Source organism: Chlorocebus sabaeus, chromosome 11, assembly GCF_047675955.1.
Source record: "Chlorocebus sabaeus isolate Y175 chromosome 11, mChlSab1.0.hap1, whole genome shotgun sequence".
NCBI classification, from domain to species: domain Eukaryota; kingdom Metazoa; phylum Chordata; class Mammalia; order Primates; family Cercopithecidae; genus Chlorocebus; species Chlorocebus sabaeus.
Window position 1 is genome coordinate 117,238,367 of NC_132914.1, and position 19,779 is coordinate 117,258,145.

The window sequence follows — 19,779 nt, forward strand, 5'->3', positions numbered from 1 at the left end:
GTTACTTTGTTTTGCCAACTTGAGGATTCATTAAATAATAGTAGCCCAAGCAAGTTATAAAAAGAGTTTATTTCAGATAGTTTGGGGAGTGTGCGTTAAAATTTTTAGTATTCTGTAACAGAACTAGAGATATTTTTCAAATGTCTTGTTTCATCATGCAATCTGTATTCAGTGAAAGTAAAAGAGACTTAAGTTTTTGAGGATATTAGAAATAAGTATCTACAAACAAAAAAGAAGTATCTAAAGATTAAAACATTTCATAATACCCAATGGTGGCAGAGTATTGAGAAACAGGCATCAGGCGTATTTGTACTGTTGTTAGAGATATAAATTGATGCAACCTTTTTAGATGACTGTTTTGCAATACCTTGTTCAGAGTGAATGTGCATATTCTTTTACCCAGTGATTCCACTTATGGAAAGTTACCCACAAGCACAAAGATGGGTGAACAAAGATATTTTTTGGAGCAATGTTTATAATAGCCAAAAAAAAATTGGGACACTCAAAATGCTCATCAGTAGGGACTAGTTAAGTTATGATATAAATACTAGATAACCATTAAAAAGAATAAGGTAGATCTACATAGATACATATATATGAATAGAAAATTTCTAGAAGGACTCCCAAGAAAGATCTAATAGTGATTACCTCTGGTGGGTGGCAGTAATACTAGGAGTAAGTAGAGATTTTATCATTTTAATTCTTCAGTTTTCTTTACTTTTTTTTTGTTTTTACTCTGAACATTTGTAACTTTTATCATAGAAAAAAACCTGAGTTTAAAATGGAAAGAAAAATGCTTTAATTAAAGTCTTGCCATCTAGTTTATATTCACCTTTGATTTCAAATGTTTTTTGCCACAACTAATTACTGGCTGCTTAGTTAGGCATGGTAGCCAAAACTCATCATTTGGATAAGTGAACTGTAAGACTTGTGTCTGCCATTTTCTGCTATAAGAATGAATTGAGGCAGGGAGCAGTGGCTCACACCTGTAATCCTAACACTTTGGGAGGCCAAGGCGGGCGGATCACAAGGTCAGAAGTTCAAGACCAGCCTGACCAACATGGTGAAACCCCATCTCTACTAAAAATACAAAAATTAGCTGGGCGTGGTAGTGCGCTTGTAATGCCAGCTACTCAGGAGGCTCAGGCAGGAGAATCGCTTGAACCTGGGAGGTGGAGGTTGCAGTTAGCCGAGATCACACTACTGCACTCCAGCCTGGGTGACAGAGCAAGACTCTATCTCAAACAAAAAAAAAAAAAAGAGAGAGAGAGAAAGAAAGAAAGAAAGATTTGGGCAGAGTGTCCTAGATGGATGTGGGGACCTGACAGGCCAGTAGTTGCAGCTGGGGAGCCTGCGGCCAGGCCTCGAGCATAAGCAGTGACTTTGCTGAGCAGTGAGTGAGCAGTCTGTGGCCTGGGCAGCAATGCCTCCTCCCAGCCAACCGCCTGCCCTTAATGCAGGTTAGGGCTCTACAGAGTAGAGGGGAGGCTGGGCCCTGCGCCAAGCCCTGGGTTGGATAGGAGCCCAGTGGTCCTCTCACCCACACAGGTGGGAACGGTAACAGCAATGGATGCCTTAGAGGAAGAGAGCTTCGGGCTCTCCTCCTCCACCTCTGATGCAGAATTTGATGCTGTGGTTGTATATTTAGAGGACATTATCATGGATGACAGGTTCCTAATTATTACAGAGAAGTTTCATGGACAAGTACTACTAGGAGTTTGAAGTTTGTAGAGACAGGGTTTCACCATATTCTCCAGGATGGTCTCGAACTCCTGAGCTCAAGTGATCCTCCCACCTTGGCCTCTCAAAGTGCTGGGATTACACTGCGCCTGGCCCATTTGACTCAATTTTTTTATCTTTCCACGATGTCCCTCCTCTCAGGAGCACAGTGTATCCCTTCAGAGAGACTGCTGTTAGTTACCCTAGCTAACTCTCCCATTTCTTCAGAGGTTCTTCAAAGAACCTCTGAAATTCATTCCAGAGCCAAGGCTTCCTTATTTAGCATTTAACTTCCAGAAAGCATTTAGAACATAAGAGTTACATATAAACTTAAGTGGCTATTATTTAATTTATGTGCAGAAATAGCTAATATCCATTGTGTTAGTCAAGTCCAAGGTGTGAACCAGATTCTGTCTCCGAAAAAGAAGAAAACAATTTACTTTGGAAGGTGCATTAGCTCCTTGCAAAGGGTGGGTTTATAACTCAGATTGATCCATCCCCTCCATCACCATCACAGGCAATTGATTGGTGCCCCCCTGGCTGGGAGGTGACTGTGGTGTGGTGGCCAAAGGCCAGTGCCATACACACCCTTGGATCCTCTATCTCCCTGCCTGCAAAGGGAGGCCAGTGATTCCTGCTTCTACAATAGCCTTAAGGCTATTGTAAATTCAGATGAGAAATGGAGGTTAAAAGCTTTTGCTGTGCATATCCCTAGGCATAGTTGAGGAGTCAAACATTTAAAGGGAACATTATAGCTTAGTGCTTAACAGCTCAGGCTCTAGAGTTTAACTTTCTGGTAGGAAGAGACAAATTTCTATTTCTAAAAAGATCGCTTTGAGAGGAGATAGTCTGCAGGAGCATTTCATACCAGCTGGACTAGATTTGCAGCCCTCGGTGCATCTCTGTGGTTTCGTTGTTGAGTGATTCATGTCAAAGTGGTGATGCTAAGAATAAGATCAGATACCTGAATTACCCAGTGCTCTGCAAATCTAAGTATGTTTGAAATCTCAACAGTCAACTGAATTCAGTACAGGCACTCAAACTACAGCATATGGTTTCCTGATGGGCCCTACCTTCTATTAGAAGATTTTATTTATTTTATCTTATTTTATTTTATTTTATTATTTTATTTTATTTTATATTTTATTTATTTATTTTATTTTATATTTTATTTTATTTTATTTTATTTTATTTATTTATTTTTTTTTTTGGAGACAGAGTCTTGCCCTGTCGCCCAGGCTGGAGTGCAGTGGCGCGAGCTCAGCTCCTGCAAGCTCCGCCTCCCGGGTTTATGCCATTCTCCTGCCTCAGCCTCCCGAGTAGCTGGGACCACAGGCGCCCGCTACCTCGCCTGGCTAGTTTTTTGTATTTTTAGTAGAGGTGGGGTTTCACAATGTTGGACAGGCTGGTCTCAAACTCCTGACCTCAGGTGATCCACCCGCCTCGGCCTCCCAAAGTGCCGGGATTATAGGCATGAGCCACAGCAGCTGGCCTTAGAAGAAATTTTAAGAGTCTGAAATGAAATGCCTAGCATTAAAAAAAAAAAAAAAAAAAGGAAAGAAGAAAAGCCTTGCTAAATTGGACTTGTGTAAAGTTTGGTTTTAGTAGTGAGAATACATATGAAAAACTATCTCAAAATACAAGAAAATAGTATTACAGTACTAATTTGAGGGTAAGACAGCTAAAGTTGGTTTTTTATTTAATTTTTTTAAAGTTTTTTTCTTTCTGAGATGTAGTCTCACTCTGTCGCCCAGGCTGGAGTGCAGTAGTGTGATCTTGGCTCACTGCAACTTCTGCTTCCAAGGTTCAAGCGATTCTCCTGCCTCAGCCTCCCAATAGCTGGGACTATAGGCACGCACCACCATGCCTGGTTAATTTTTTTGTTTGTTTGTTTGTTTTTTGAGATTGAGTCTCGCTCTGTAGCCCGGACTGGAGTGTACGTGGCGCAATCTCAACTCACTGCAACCTCCACCTCCTGTGTCCCGGTTCAAGCAATTCTCCTGCCTTAGCCTCCTGAGTAGCTGGGATTACAGGCACACCCCGTGATGCCCAGCTGATTTTTGTACTTTTGGTAGACATGGGGTTTCACCATGTTGGCCAAGCTGGTCTTGAACTCCTGACTTTGTGATCCGCCCACCCTGGCCTCCTAAAGTGTTGGGATTACAGGTGTTAGCCACCATGCCTGGCCTAATTTTTGTATTTTTAGTAGAGATGGGGTTTTGCCATATTGGCCTGGCTGGTCTCGAACTCCTGACCTCAGGTGATCCAGGTGCATCAGGCTCCCAAAGTGCTAGGAGTACAACGTGAGCCACCCTGTCCAGCCTATTTATTTATTTTTGAGACAGGCTTTCAAACTCTTTTGCCCAGGCTGTAGTGCAGTGGTGGCACAATCATGGCTCACTATAGCCTCGACCTCCCTGGGCTCAGGTGATCCTCCCACCTCAGCCTCCCAAGTAGCTGGGACTACAGGCACATGCCACCGTGCCTGGCTAATTTTTGTATTTTTTCTAGAGGCTGGGTTTCACCATGTTGGCTAGGCTGGTCTCAAGCTCCTGGGCTCAAGCAGTCCGCCCACCTCAGCCTCCCAAAGTGCTGGGATTACACGCATGAGCCAGCGTACCCAGCCCAGCCCAAGGTTTTTACCATCCTGATTCTGTCACTGAGATGTTGGACAAGTTCCTTCACTTTCCTGAGCCAATTTCCTTGTTGGTAAATTGGGGGTAACAATCAAGATAATGCATTGAAAGCATTTAGCACAGTTCTTGACACATAGTATGTACTCAGTAAATATTACTAATGTGATTCTTCGGCAAGAGTGAATGACTGATTGTGTTTCTGAGTGATTGAGAAGTCTAAAACAGCCTAGTGGGTATCTGAAATTAAATTTAGAATATGAAGGAGAAATAATATAGGGGAAATTGCCAGAATTGTTCACAGGTTTCAGGGTGTGTAGGGTGGGGTGAGGGAGTTGGCGGCCTAATGCTGATTCCTTGCATCATAAAGCCAAGCTATGAAATTGTTCCAGTAAGTTACTTCATGCAGCTCTGAACTTCTAAGTTTTTTTTTTTTTTTGAGACGGAGTCTTGCTCTGTAGCCCGGGCTGGAGTGCAGTGGCCGGATCTCAGCTCACTGCAAGCTCCGCCTCCCGGGTTCCCGCCATTCTCCTGCCTCAGCCTCCGGAGTAGCTGGGACTACAGGCGCCCGCCACCTCGCCCGGCTAGTTTTTTGTATTTTTAGTAGAGACGGGGTTTCACCGTGTTAGCCAGGATGGTCTCGATCTCCTGACCTCGTGATCCACCCGTCTCGGCCTCCCTAAGTGCTGGGATTACAGGCTTGAGCCACCGACTTCTAAGTTTTTTAAGGAGTCAGTTGTATATCAGAATCTTATTAGCTCATTACTTCACTGACTGAAACTTGGGAAACAAAGATGATTCATAGGAAGGAAAATTTAAAGGTTAGAGGGTATTTAAATGAAAATCAGCTAGAGTATGGTTTTTTTTTATTTTGTTCTGTTTTTATAATTGTTTAAAAAATAGTGAGTAGGTTAAGAATCTTCTGTGGCTCTATAGTCCAGTGAGGTAACATTTGTTGAATATGTGGAACCAAAAATAAAAAAGATGGACAATTGACTATAGAGTACTTAAAAAGAACTATTGAACATGTAACCATTACTATGAGAGCCTCATTGAACAGCTAGTCTACCATTTCAACATTATTACCGTCCCACCTCCTTGGAAAGTCTTTCCTGGCCGTTCCAGCACACGGTGATCTCTCCCAAGAACCCATAAAGCTTACTGACCCCATTTGGCCTCAAAAAAGCATTGAGGCAGTTACTTAATTTGTCCCATGGCTCTCCTCTCCACAGGACAGTGAGCAGCGCTCCCTCAGCAGGGTCTGGCCTGGGACCCTCAGGAGGAGGGCTGGAATTTTTGTTACCAAGTTAGCCTCCTACAACACCAAATGATATTTTGGTGTTATGTTATGGTTATGATCTAATATATTTTAGCATTAGATCATAAATGGATTGAGGTGGGAAATAGGCACCTCTGCTGGCACTCCCCAAAGAATTAAAAGTTACAAAAATGTCCTTGAGGAATGAGTGGCAAAAATCTTAACAGGTATGACAAGCAATTTCAAATAGTGCCCATGTTAAGTAGAGGAGAGAAATGCAGATGCGTGTGATTTGACTGAGCCCACTTGAGGAAATTGATGGGAGAAATGAAGGAATTTCTAAGGCAGTAGGTATAACCATCTTATTCTTTCATGTAAAATATTCAGACTTTCAATTTAGTAGATATTTGCTGAGTTTCTTCTATATGTAGAGTAATAATGATAACTAACATTTGAGAGCATACTATTTCCTAGGGCTGTTACTTCTGATCAGTCAAGTGGTCTTGGACCTAGACAGAGTCATTAATGGTGGAGGTGGGGGTGGGAGTTTGTCCTGTTTTAGCACTAGAGAACAAATGAATGGTGTGTGGGAAACCAGCATCTCATCTAGTGCTCCTTATAGAATAGAAAGTGCAAAGAGATGCTTGATAAATGAAAGACAGAAATCTTAACAGACTTCTTTGCATAACCTCTGAATCAGCTCTGCAGGTCTCCTCTGTTTCAGGCATCAGAAGTTGAGAGACAACTCTCCATGCAGGTCCACGCCCTCAGAGAAGACTTTCGGGAGAAAAACTCGTCAACCAACCAGCACATCATCCGGCTAGAGAGTCTTCAGGCTGAGGTGAGCCTCCCCACACAGCAGTGCTGGAAGGTGGAATGCTTTTCTCACTGGGAGACAAAAAACTGCTCTATGTAAAAGGGACTAAAATCTCTACAGAAAGACATTTCTGTGCAAAACTAAATGGGGAACATTTGATCTGTATTTCTTTGGGTAGGTTGTTGTCTGGAAAAATGAAGTTGCTCAGAGTTACTGCCGGGTGTATTGAAATCACAGATGACCTACATTTTACTGAATATGTTGATCTCTCTAAAAATATCCTTGCCAATCTGAAATACGAGGTGGGAAAGGACATCTCGCTTTTCTCTATTCCATTTAGGCCCAGTTCAGTCCATCTTACTAAGGTCTGCTGTTATTCTCATCTGCAAAATGAGAGAAATAGAAGTTTCTACTTCACAGGTTTTTGCAAGGATATTATGGGTTAATGCATACGAGGCACTTTATATGATACCTGGGACACAGTGATGTTATTGAAACCATAGGAGAGGCCAGAACGTGAGGGCCAAGATGAGGGGAAAAAGAAAGTATCAGCAGGGGAACAATACTGTGAGAATCTGGTTGTGGAAGGTGAAGAGAGGGTAAGGATCTTATCACCAGCCCAAACCAGGCCTGCCCCCAGGGGAGGCTTCCACCTGGTCTGCTTTTGAGGACCCTTTAGGCAAGTATCTGGACAGCAGCCCCTTTGCTAAGTCAGAGTTTGAAGGACAGTCTAGAGCCAGGTTGAACAAGTAACCTTCCACTGTGATGAAGCAATCAGCCATCATGGTCAGGCCAGAGAAACCCAGATAGCCTGCTCCCCTGCTTGGTAAATGACCTGAGGATGTTTTTCCTAAAGTCTGTCAATATCTTCTCTTTTCTCCTGCCTCCCATTCCCTTCCTTCCCCCTTTCCCTTGGAATGCCTACTGGTATTGAGCAGCAGGTTCTTGAAGTAAGTAGAGTTTGTTCCAGTGGGGTTTGGCATGCCTGTATGTGACCATTTGTGTGCATGACTTGCCATTCACCTTCCTCTTCCAGCCTCTGACTCCTTCAAGTTTTCTGTCTTCCTCTTTCCCCGATGTGTTCACTTTTTCTAGACCCTCATGAACCGGGTCATCCCCAGGAATGTTTATCGCCAGATTTGTTCACAAGTTTCAGGGTGTATAGGGTTGGGTGAGGGAGTTAGTGGCCTAACGCTGATACCCTGCTTTGTCTGTGAGCACTGCTACCTTTAAAAGGCAAGCTATGAAAATTATTTGTTTCAAGTAAGTTACTTTGTGTAGCTCCAAACTAAGTGTGTGTGTGTTTTTTTGTTTGTTTTTGTTTGTTTTTTTTTTTGAGATGGAGTCTCGCTTTGTCTCCCAGGCTGAAGTGCAGTGGCAAGATCTTGGCTCACTGCAAGCTCCGCCTCCCAGGTTCATGCCATTCTCCTGCCTCAACCTCCCGAATAGCTGGGACTACAGGCGCCTGCCAGCACGCCCGGCTAATTTTTTTTTTTTCTGTATGTTTAGTAGAGACTGGGTTTCACGGTGTTAGCCAGGATGGTCTAGGTCTCCTGACCTTGTGATCCTCCCGCCTCGGCCTCCCAAAGTGCTGGGATTACAGGCATGAGCCACCACACCCGGCTGCTCCGAACTAAGTTTTTTTAGGGTCAGTTGTGTATCAGAATCTTATTACCCCATCACTTCACTGACTGAAACTTGGGAAACAAAGATGATTCATGGGAAGGAAAATTTAAAGGTCAGAGGGTATTTAAATGAAAATCAACTAGAGTAAGAATTCTCTTCACATGGGTGACTTTGCTTCAGTGTAGGAAATAGTGGACCCATTCACAAAAGGGGCTTGCTCCTTTTGGTCCCCTACCCAGGTGCACACTTGAGAGACAATATTTCTTTGTTTGGCCAGATACCTGATCTCTCTGGACAAAGGCCACATACTTTGTTTCTCCAGGACAACATCCTATCTGATTGGATTGGTGGCCAGAGAAGATTTGTGCCCTGCGAGCAGAATTCTAGTTCAGAGAGTGAGAACAGCTAAAAAGTAAAGGGAAAATTGTATCTCATAGGACTTGAAACAAGCTAGACATTCATTTCAGGATTTCCCCTGGAAAAGTTCTAAGATTGTTCCCCAAAACTTGCCCAAGTAAAAGCCTTAAGGAATTGTTATCAAAGCCGGAATGGAGAGCCTGGAGAATATTTTAAGCATGTCAAGAAAATATTTACAAGCAAGAAGCTGGTTGAGAATCAGTCCAGCAGGGCACTGCTAAATAAATGGGAGGATCCACGAGGACCTCCAGGATTCCAGAAGGTCCCCTAAGAGTCAGATCCAATTGGCAAGGCTTTCTGGAGCCCCTGAGCCAGGGTGATGGTTTTTTGAGTAAAGCATCCCTGGCCTTGGCAGCACTGGCTCAGCTTCTCACCCTACAAACCATGAGGCCAGAGGAGACTTGGCATTTCTTTCCTCTTTGCCTCTGTTTTCTCACTGACACTGAAGAGATTAGACAGACCTTCCTAAAAGATTTACGTATGTGGAGTCTGACTAGGTATTCAGTGTATACAAACATATCAACCTGTTTCATGAAAAGAATTTGCGCCTCTTCACGAATGACTCCCTCAGGTAAAAGTTATTCTGAGTAAAGTCAGCATTCACTTGTATCTGTGTCCTGCTCCGTCCCAGGACATAGGCTGATGCAGGCACTACTTTGCTTTTTGTACCCTGGGAGCTCTTCCCTTAACTCAAGGCACTGGGTCTGAGCTGTGACCTCTAGTGCCAGTGGAGCCAGGAGCGGGGAAAGGAAGACAAAGACGAATCCTGGGGTGTGAAAACATGGCGCTCCAGAGGATTTCCTGGGCATTTTCTTGTGCTCGTGACTTGAGGAGGAGAAGCAGTGCAGCAGGTTAGGTTCCACTCCTCCTGCCAATTGTAAGGATGGGGTAAAGTTGAGAGCAGGCAAGGTGGAGCCCTTTTTTATCTTATCTCTGGAATTTCCAGAGCACTAGCCTTCCCTTCCTCTGCCTGGCATCCCACATTCCAGCTTCCCCAGAGATCAACTCCCACCCCTTCCCAGACAGGTTTCTAGAGGGGAGGGGTTTTCTCTTCAGCTTAGGGTTTCATAGTTACTCTCTCAGAGATGGGGGCACCGTGACATTGGGCGGAACACTGAAAGATATTTGCCTTCATGTTTTGGGGCTAGTCGCTAGTTCCTGCTTGTCAGCCCGGGTGTAACTCCACACCACCCCTGTGGCTCTCCAACCCTTTCAGATCAAGATGCTGTCAGATCGGAAACGGGAGCTGGAGCATCGTCTCAGCGCTACTTTAGAGGAAAATGACCTGCTCCAAGGGACCGTGGAGGAGCTACAGGACCGGGTGCTAATCCTGGAGAGGCAGGGCCATGACAAGGACCTACAGGTACTGGGGTAGAGAAGCTGTCCTGCAGGACTAGAGCCAGATAAAAGGAGCACTTAGCCAAAAAGAAAAGGCTGGGAGGCCAGCATCACTGCTGGGGTAAGCCAGGAGTGGATGATGCCTACGTCTCACTGTGGGGCCTGAGGCATTCACTAACTTGACTCTTCTGACTCTGCCTAAAGGAAGTGCACTGCTACCCACAGATCATTTCTCCAATGTGTTCTGAGCCACTGGCCCATGGAGCAGTTTCACAGAGTTCTCTCTGGGTTAACATGGCTGGAACACCAGGAGTGCTATTCTGGCCTCCTAGCATTTGTGAAATCTGCTAAAAGGTTTCAGAGGGAGCCTGTGACTCTCTGACTCAGCTCATAATGCTCTCTGCTGCTGTCTTCCCAAGCTCATGGATTTAGTTGGTTGGCATGGAGCAGAAACCCAAAGCTGCCCACTGAACACAGCAAGGTTTATATTCTGCTTCTGCCAGTTGCCAGAAAAGGCATAGACTGAACCCTTTGTGAACCGAATCAGTCTCTTTTTTTCCTTCCTGAAGGAAATTGCTTCATGGCCATATTTGTTCTTATTTGGGAACTGCTACCGGGCCTCAGCTGAATCCCCAAGCTCACGCTTGACAAGAAACAACTCCCAAAACAAAAAGATATCATCACTCCAGTCTTCCCAGAAATAGAGTACAGCATCTGCTACCAAGATGCTTTGCTGGGCTGGCCTAGGAGGACCGGGGTCAGAAACTCAGAGTGCATTGCTTCCCTTTGGCATTCTCTGTTCATGCCCGGGAGTGCACTAGATTGCAACAGTGATATTTGTGCAGAGGTGGTCATCCAGGTGTACTCAAGCACCAGATGGGTCTCCACCCAAAGGCTAGGCCACAGAAGGTCCCACTGGGCTCATAGGTAGGCTGTTTGAAAGCCTTGGGGTATGGGATAAGGAAATATAGTGTCTTGGGCTAAGATTACTTGTCCCTGACACCATCAGCTAGGCTGACACCTGAGTGATGAACCTCTTTGAGGGAAAATGAATGGCTTTTCTCTCTCCATGTTTTTAGTATCTTCAGCTAGTAACTTTTCATATATTGATAGTAGTGCCTCAGTAAATGTTGAGTAGAAAATGGTGCTGGCTAAAGCTTTACAGAAGTTTTCAAGATGGAAAAGAGTTTGCTGATTTTTCTTTTTTTTTTTTTTTTTTTTGAGACGGAGTCTCGCTCTGTTGCCCAGGCTGGAGTGCAGTGGCGCAATCTCGGCTCACTGCAAGCTCCGCCTCCCGGGTTCACGCCATTCTCCTGCCTCATTCCCCAAGTAGCTGGGATTTCAGGCGCCCGCCACCTCGCCCGGCTAGTTTTTTTGTATTTTTAGTAGAGACGGGGTTTCACCGTGTTAGCCAGGATGGTCTCGATCTCCTGACCTCGTGATCCGCCCGTCTCGGCCTCCCTAAGTGCTGGGATTGAGTTTGCTGATTTTTCAAGGTTGATGATGATAATAGCAGTGAACATTTGTGTGCCTCTTTGGCATACAGGGTGCTTTTAGCATACGTCATAAAGCTGAAATTGAGAAAAACTGAATTGTTTATCCAAAGTCATGTAGTAAGTCTTTGGTAGAATCGAGACTGGAACCCTCTCATCTGCTTTACCTGTAGCTCAGTAATAACTTCCTGGTATCACTGGCCTCTGAAAGTGAGTTCCTGACCAACATTTATTACCCTATCAGGCTGCTTTCCTGAGGGTTGCTGACATACAGTAGGGGAGGAGAAGGAATATAAGTATGGAGAAAGAGAAAAATGGCCCTTGCCTAAAAGAAACTTTCAGTTCAGCATGAATTTACAGTGAAAAGTCCTTATTTCAAATCAAAAATTAGGGGCCTAGGTAGCGGGAAAGAGGAAGGACTAGTAGGCCATCAGAGGCCTGACCAGCACTGTGGGCTGTACATTCTCTAGCAGTGAGAATCCCATCATGCCACATGCACTTGCTCACCATGTGCACATCCACTGTCTTCCTGTTGAACTTCAAGACTGAGAAGGTGTCATTCACCTAAGGACCTGCAGCAAGTCAGGCAGTACTCAGTTGATTTGGAAAATCTGCATTTACAGGCTGAATTCTCATCTTCCCTAACAATTTATCATTATAGTCCTTCAGTTCATGTGAAACTCTCAAGTTGCCACTAATTACCAGTGTCCTCCAGAAAGTCCTTTCTGTTGCTAAAATGGCCTGTACTGATACAGAAATAAAAAATCCAGCTTACTCAGGTAGCAGCTGAATGATCCTAAACCATACTTGTAAAATGTAAAGCTAGTGGCCTTGGAATGTACTTAATCCCTTGATTTTAAACCCTCAGACAAGGGTGAGGGATGGCTGAACAGGCAAGGCAACAGGCCTGTCACAACCAGAGGAGCCCCCTTTTGATCTCTTTCACCATATAATTGGGGTCCTGCTGTCAAAAACAGATTTTTAAACAACTGATCAAATCCAACTCTGAGTTTTTTCAGACCTGAGAATAAGCATAAAAATTATTATTCATTGAGCACTGAGTATATATCAAGTATTTTGCCAAACTCTTACTATCCAGTAAAGGAAATCTGTTTGTCCCTCTAAGGGCCAGTTCACTGCCCTGTCTCATACTGAGCTGGGCATTTTACAGATGTGTGCAGGGCCTAGTCCCAGTGACTGGGTGGATTCCATCAGCAGAGCACAGGCCCTGCTCACTGTGGGGCAACCCAGGAAGCAGGTGACCTGGAGCCTAGACCTTGCTCTAATGCTGACTGTGTACCATTAGGCAAATCACGTAACATCACACCATCCCAGTTCCCTCAGATGAGCGTAAATGTAGTGTATACAAACACAAAGCACTTGGTGTCATTCTCATTCATACATACAAGAATACTTAGTGTCACCTTTGTCATACAAAGAATGATGTTTCTTATTTTAAAGGCCTCTTAAATGTAACAGACTTCCCTTGTTTGGTTTAGTTTTTCTTCTTGTGTCTATCCAGTTGGTGAATCAATTGTTGACTGGAGAGTGCAGACCTCTCCTGGTCTTTTGTTCCCTTGCTGTTATCATTAATTAAGCACCTTTGAGTGTGCATGAGTAATTGAACTAATTTTGTCCAGTATGTAAGAACTTGTACTTGTCTGTGCCTAACTTCCTCCTGCTGCGATGTGTGGAGAGTTGTCTAAAAAAATAATTATGAAGCATTTTGCCAATTTAATATGCCATTTGTAATTGTGCCAAATGCTTCCTAGGAATGTCTCCTTTTTTCCTGTAACTCTGATGTTTTTCTTTCTGAGTCTCCTCAAAACGGGTTGGAGAAGTTCCCACTGGACCAGCAGGTATTGCTGATCCACCAGAACTATGCAGAGCAGGCTTGCCAATCCTTTCTTCATTCTCTGGGCAGCCAGGCTCCAAACCCTTCCTAGTTAGGGCTATTCCAGATCACTGGTGCCGTTAGTCAATCATTTCCAAGTGCTGATGGTGAAGGTGAGGCTCCCAGGACACCTAAGTGATTGGTCAAAGGCTCTGCAAGGCAGCTTCCTTCATGAGAACTACAGAGCTCTAAGTGGCTGCCAGCCACCCCAGTCTGCACTTCTGCAGGAGCCACAAGCCAACTCAGCCACGAGTCTGGAAAAGACTAGTGCAGTATCTACTTTCTTTTTAATGGAACAGAGGTGACCCCAGAAATGCTGTTTTATAACAGAATAAATTAGCTTAATTTAAATCCCAAGAAGTTCTCCCCTCCCACCACCACTTCCTGAAAGTCTTCTAAGGACCTGGAGTGGGGCGTTGCAGTCCACAGATATGAAGAGTGGGAAACATTGCTTCTGGGCAGAAGTGGCATGTGGCATGTGGCCATGTTCCTAACTGCTAGCAAACTGATGACAATTCCACAATTAGAGTCTGCTGTATTAAAAGCAGGTTAGTGATGGAGTGCACAGATGAGAAGATAGCATTTAGGCCGGGCGTGGTGGCTCATGCCTATAATCCCAGCACTTTGGGAAGCCAGGATGGGCAGATCACTTGAGGTCAGGAGTTCGAGACCAGCCTGGCCAATGTAGTAAAACCCCATCTCTACTAAAAATACAAAATTTAGCTGGATGTGGTGGCTCATGCCTGTGGTCCCAGCTACTAGAGAGGCTGAGGCAGGAGAATTGCTTGAACCCAGGGCGCAGAGGTTGCAGTGAGCCAAGATCACGCCACTGCACTCCAGCCTGGGCGACAGAGACTCAAAAAATAGCATTTAGCAGTTGTGACTGGGTCATCCCCTTATATTCAGCATTAGTGACCTCCCCAGAGAGTTGTGCCCTGTTGTGAACTCCACACAGAAGGGGCCATGGAGAATGCAGTGGGGTGGAGGGGGTGAAGTCGCAGCATGGAGAGAGAAGGAAAGAGTACTGCCCACAATTCCTGACCCCTGTGCTGCTGTCTCCTCTCTACCACTGGCACCATTCCCCTTTCTAAGCTTCAGTTTTATCCTGACATAGTTGGACTCATTGATCTCTGTGGCTCTGCTAGCTCTAAAAATGTAGGCTTATGTGAAAATCTCTGAGATCATTTAAAAATCAAGAGAGAGAGGCTGGGAAAAGTCTAAAGGACATATAATATATATAATATTTGGCTTGCAGAATAGAGCTATTTGGAAAGCTATTGAAAAGGAATGTCTCCCAAGTAATTAGCTCTTTTCAGTCTTCAGAAAAGGACTGAGAGAGAACAAACAGGTGAACGTGCAGGATGAAGGACTGATGTTAGACATGGCAAAACTGTGGACATTTCTGCCCATGAGAGTTAGAACTGAAGCTGTGGGACTTCCTCCCTTAGAGATCTTCAAAATAAGTTACTATCTCATCTGTTAATGTCTCTCTGGAACAAATGAGGTATGTGGAAACCGGAAAGACCCCTGGACTGGGAGTCATCAGACCAGTTCTGCTTCACAAGGGTTTTAGGAAAGTCACTTTTCACCTGTGGCTCAACTACCTGATGTGGAAGCGAGGGGCCAGCCTAGGGTCTTGCCTCTAATGGTTGAGTTGGGGTAGAAACTCTTGGTATTACTATCCAGATGCTACTCCCGTTTCCACTTCCAGCTCCTTTCCAAGCTACTCTTTTTTCCCTTAATTTTTTTTTCATGAAAATATATATATAGTAAAGCATACAAATCTTAAGGGGACAGCCCGATTAATTTTTACAAATACATACCTGTGTAACCATCATGGAGATCAATCTACAGACCACGATCAGCACCCTAAAAAGAATACTTTCCACTTCCTTAAAAGCAAACCTCTACTCCAACTTTTTTCTACCTCAGTGAAGTTTGGAAACGTTTTATAAATAGACTCATGTATACTTTTTATGTCTGGCTTTTGTTTAACATTGTGTCTATGAAATTTAACCATGTTGTGGCATATGGTAGTAGTATATTCTTTTGTTGCTGTGTAGTATTCCAACATGTGAACATACCATAATTTACTTATTCTATTTTTATTGGCATTTGGATTGTTTCCCATTTGTGGTTATTTGAACATCCTGTGTGTGTCTGTTGTGCACATTTCGTTTTTGTTGGGTCTACAGCTGAAAGTGGAATTGCTGGATCATAGAATATGTATTTAATTTTATTAGAAACTGCCAATTTTCCAAAGTATTCGTACATTTTCTACTCCCACCAGCATTGCCCCACATCTTCATCAACACTTGATATTATTTGTATTATTTATGTTAGCCATCTTGGTGAGACTCTAATGGTATCTCACTTTGTGTGCCTGTGTGTGTTTGATTTTTATTGCAAAGGATTTCAAACATTCCACAGTGGCACAGTGTAATGAAGCCCAGCTCTGAAAACCACCAGTGCCTGCCCAGGGCTGCCCCATCTTCATAACATCCATTTCCTTTTCTCTCACAGTATTTTGAAGTAAATCTCAGATTTTAATAAGTTCATCTAGAAATAAAAAGTACTAACCTCTAAAAGATAAGAACTTTAAAAATGTAACTCCAGTACTATTATACCAAAAAAATAGCATATTTTTTTAATACCATAAAATGCCCAGTGAGTGTTCAGATTTTCACTTGTCTTATAAATGTCATAATTTTTTCACATTTTTGTTTGAATCAAGATGCAGATTAAAATGGGCCTACACAGTGCAATTGGTTGGTATAACTCTTTTTTTTTTTTTTTTGAGACGGAGTTTCATTCTTGTCGCCCAGGCTGGAGTGCAATGGGGTGATCTCGGCTCACTGTAACCTCTGCCTCCTGGGTTCGAGTGATTCTCCTGCCTCAGCCTCCTGAGTAGCTGGGATTACAGGCGCCCGCCACCATGCCCAGCTAATTTTTGTATTTTAATAAAGACAGATTTCACCATGTTGGCCAGGCTGGTCTTGAACTCCTGATCTCAGATGATCTGCCCGCTTTGGCCTTCCAAAATGCTGGTGTTACAGGCGTGAGCCACCACGCCTGGCCTGGTTGGTATAACTCAAGTCTTTTTTCATTTCTGTGTTCCTCCTCTATCTTTTTTTCCCCTTGCAATGTTTTTGTTAAGGAAATGGAGTTGTTTGTCCTGTAGAATTTTCTTTTTTCTTTTTTTTTCTTTTTTTTTTTTTTTTGAGATGGAGTCTCACACTGTCACCCAGGCTGGAGTGCAGTAGTGTGATCTCGGCTCATTGCAACCTCCGCCTCCTGGGTTCAAGCAATTCTCCTGCCTCATTCCCCAAGTAGCTGGGATTTCAGGCGCCCAGCACCACACTCAGTTAATTTTTGTATTTTTCTTAGAGGCAGGGTTTCCTCATGTTGGCCAGGCTGGTCTCATACTCCTGACTGTAGGTGATGTGCCCGCCTCGGCCTCCCAAAGTGCTAGGATTACAGGCGTGAGCCACTGTGCCCAGTCAGAATTTTCTAGATCTGGATTTTGCTGAGTGCGTCTCATGATGTAGTTTAACATATTCCTCTCTCCTTTTTATTTTTCTGTAAATTGGTGGTTGGACCCAGAAGCATGAGCAGGTTGAGGGGTCAGTTTGTCTTGGTTTTTGTGTTTCGTAAACCTCAAACCATTTGCTCTTTCTTTGAAAGCTGCACCAAAGCCACCTGGAGCTTCAGGAGGTGCGTCTCTCCTGCCGACAGCTGCAGGTGAAGGTGGAAGAACTCACTGAGGAGAGGAGTCTGCAGAGCTCTGCCGCCACCAGCACATCCCTCCTGTCAGAGATCGAGCAGAGCATGGAGGCTGAGGAGCTGGAGCAAGAGCGAGAGCAGGTGCTGACCTGCCTGTCACCCCACAGGCGAGGCTACCTGGGGTTGCTCAGGGCCCGTCCTCCTCCCTAGCACTCAGCTGCCATCCTGGCAAGGCTGTGCCCCTGTGCCTGTGTTAGCCCCTTGGCCTGCTGGCTAGAGTGTCGTGAAGCAGGCCCTGATGGAGCATGTCCCTGGCCCTCCATTTTCCACCCACCTTATCCATTAAGGCATTGAGCAGAATTGCTAGAGGACAGAGTATCATAGGCACAGCCAATTCCCACTCATTGCCACCCCAGTTCCTCTTAGGAAATGCTTGTGCCATCAGCTCCATACCTGTTATATTGACAGAGTTCCAGAGCCGTCATGATCCATCTTCTCCATCTAATTGGTTTCTTTTCACACTTTTCATAATACCCAGAACCATTCATTCCCCTGATTGGTTTCTGACTCCCACCAAAGTAACTGATTACATAAAGAAGTGCTTTATATTGCAAATGGAAGAAGCTAGAGAACAGGGAGAATAAGAATTTGGAGTCTGTATAGATGTACTTGGTTCAGAATAAGTATTATTTCTTGGGACCAATGAGTTAAAAAACAACAACAACAACAACAACAGAACAAAAAACCCTTTCTCCTAGAACTGGTGTCTTGGGTATCAGTATTTTGGGTTCAGATGCTAGAAAAAGATGGCCGGGTAGCAGTTTTCTCTAGAGTCTGTAATGAAGAGTAATTCTCTGTGGAACAGCTGAGACTGCAGCTCTGGGAAGCCTACTGCCAGGTTCGCTACCTGTGCTCACACCTTCGAGGCAATGACAGCGCTGACTCAGCTGTCTCCACGGACTCCTCCATGGACGAATCTTCAGAAACCTCATCCGCCAAGGATGTGCCAGCCGGCAGCTTGCGCACTGCCCTCAATGAGCTCAAGAGACTGATACAGAGCATTGTGGATGGCATGGAGCCCACGGTAAGAGGCCAGTCTGAGATGGTCCTTACCCCACAGGAGCTGGCTAGTGGGGGGTTAGAACCCAGTGCATAGGGTGAGGTCAGCCCTGGAACTGGAACCCTATAAAATATCTGCAAGAATTCTTCTGAGCCCTTATTGATTTTTTTGGATTTTGTTTTTGAGACAGTCTCGCTCTGATACCCTGGCTGGAGTGCAGTGGCACAATCTCGGCTCACTGCAACCTCTGCCTCCCAGGTTCAAGTGATTCTCATGCCTCAGCTTCCTGAGTAACTGGGATTACAGGCATGCACCATCAACCACACCGAGCTAATTTTTGTAGTTTTAGTAGAGACAGGGTTTTACCATGTTGGCCAGGCTAGTTTTGACTCTTGACCTCAAGTGATACACCCATCTCAGCCTCCTAAAGTGCTGGGATTGCAGGCGTGAGTCACCGCGCCTGGCCATGAACCCTTATTTGAGAACACCAACTACAGCCGTGATGAGGCAGAGGGGCCAAGTGCCAGGGCTCCAAAGTCAGTTTCCTGCACACACCAGGTACACATGGAGCCTTTTTCTCCAGGTAGTGATGTACAGACAATGGGGGCTTCCAGTTTAAGGGCTTTCTTTGGAAACTTTGCATATAGAAGTTTGTCTCTAAGTTTAAACTGTAAGTTGCTATTCTGTAGCCCTTTGGTCCTAGTGGTAGGGTTAGCTGTGAATTGGCAAAAGTAAAAGATCTGAAGCTTCCGCCAAAAGAATGTAAGTGAGCACAGGAAGTTGGGAAGATCAGCTCTAAGGGCCTTTTAGAATCCCAAATGTGGCCACCTGTGGAGGAGAGGACTGTTCCCATGGGCATCCTGGGCAGTCTGGCATTTCTTCCAGCTTCATGACACATTTCTCCCTGACTTCCCTCCACTCACACTCCCAGCTTTTGGGCTATTATTTCTCCCCACGTTTCATCCTCCTACAGAAAAGTTGTGTCTTTCTACCTGTATTGGGTAAAGTAATATGAAGGGCAGCTGTTCTGTCTGACCATGCTGTATTGATTTGTGGGCGGTATCGTAATACGAGGCCAGGTCATTGTGGGAGAAGAGAGCTGTCAGAGTGTGGTGTGCTATTCCCGCCACACTGCTTCTTTCCCTCAAGCCTGAAACAAAAGGGAACATCTGCTTGCAGGTTGAAATTGAGCAATCTCTCTTCTTCACCCCTTCTTCCTTGCACCTTTTGTCTCTTCTCTTCTCTCCTCCTTTTTCTCCTTCCCTCCATCTTCCCTACTATCTTTCACCACATCATTCCTCCACTCTCCCCCGTTTCTCCTCTACTTCTCTCCCCCGACTAACCATCTCTCTCCTGCCGCCCCATGTCTTCTGTACCCTTACCATATCTGTGGCTGTCTGTCTTTTGCTGTCAGAGCTCCCGGAGACTTGATGATGACTCCTTAGAAGAACAGATAAGGCAGACCAGTGAGGACTCGAGAGCCCTAAGGGAGCTCATGGAGGGAGAGAGGGGTAAACTGAGGCAAAGCCTAGAAGAGCTGCAGCGACTCCACAGTCAGGTGAGCACCCCCACCTTCAGTCCAATGCAGGGCATGTGCACCTGCCGCTGGCTCCCTTGGGACCCTTGTGAGTTTCTCTCTCCCATTTCTGTATGAGAAGTGGCTCGCCTTTGTCAAATAATCAGGGAATGGTGACCTGAAGTTGAGGTAAACTGAGTGTCTTCAAGAGAAGAACCCAGTCCTTTAGTTTAGCCTGAAGTAAAACTGGCAAGGATAAGAACAGCTGGTCCTCCGTTTCCTCCA

The 19,779-nt window shown here is 44.8% G+C and overlaps 1 protein-coding gene across 3 annotated transcripts in view; it reads left to right on the forward strand.

The window, feature by feature from the left end:
• Positions 1–19,779, forward strand: part of BICDL1 (BICD family like cargo adaptor 1) — a 109,192-nt gene that overhangs the window by 69,610 nt on the left and 19,803 nt on the right. For 2 of the 3 annotated variants that reach the window (XR_012094604.1, XM_008004916.3), the window contains exons 3-7: positions 6,335–6,451; positions 9,687–9,833; positions 16,880–17,059; positions 17,784–18,002; positions 19,393–19,536. Coding sequence is in view for 2 of the 3 variants with exons in the window: in XM_008004916.3 (XP_008003107.1) it covers positions 6,335–6,451; positions 9,687–9,833; positions 16,880–17,059; positions 17,784–18,002; positions 19,393–19,536 (807 nt within the window). In the remaining variant the exon portion in view is untranslated. The remainder of the gene's footprint in view (positions 1–6,334; positions 6,452–9,686; positions 9,834–16,879; positions 17,060–17,783; positions 18,003–19,392; positions 19,537–19,779) is intronic. The other variant, XM_008004918.3, reaches the window with a different exon arrangement.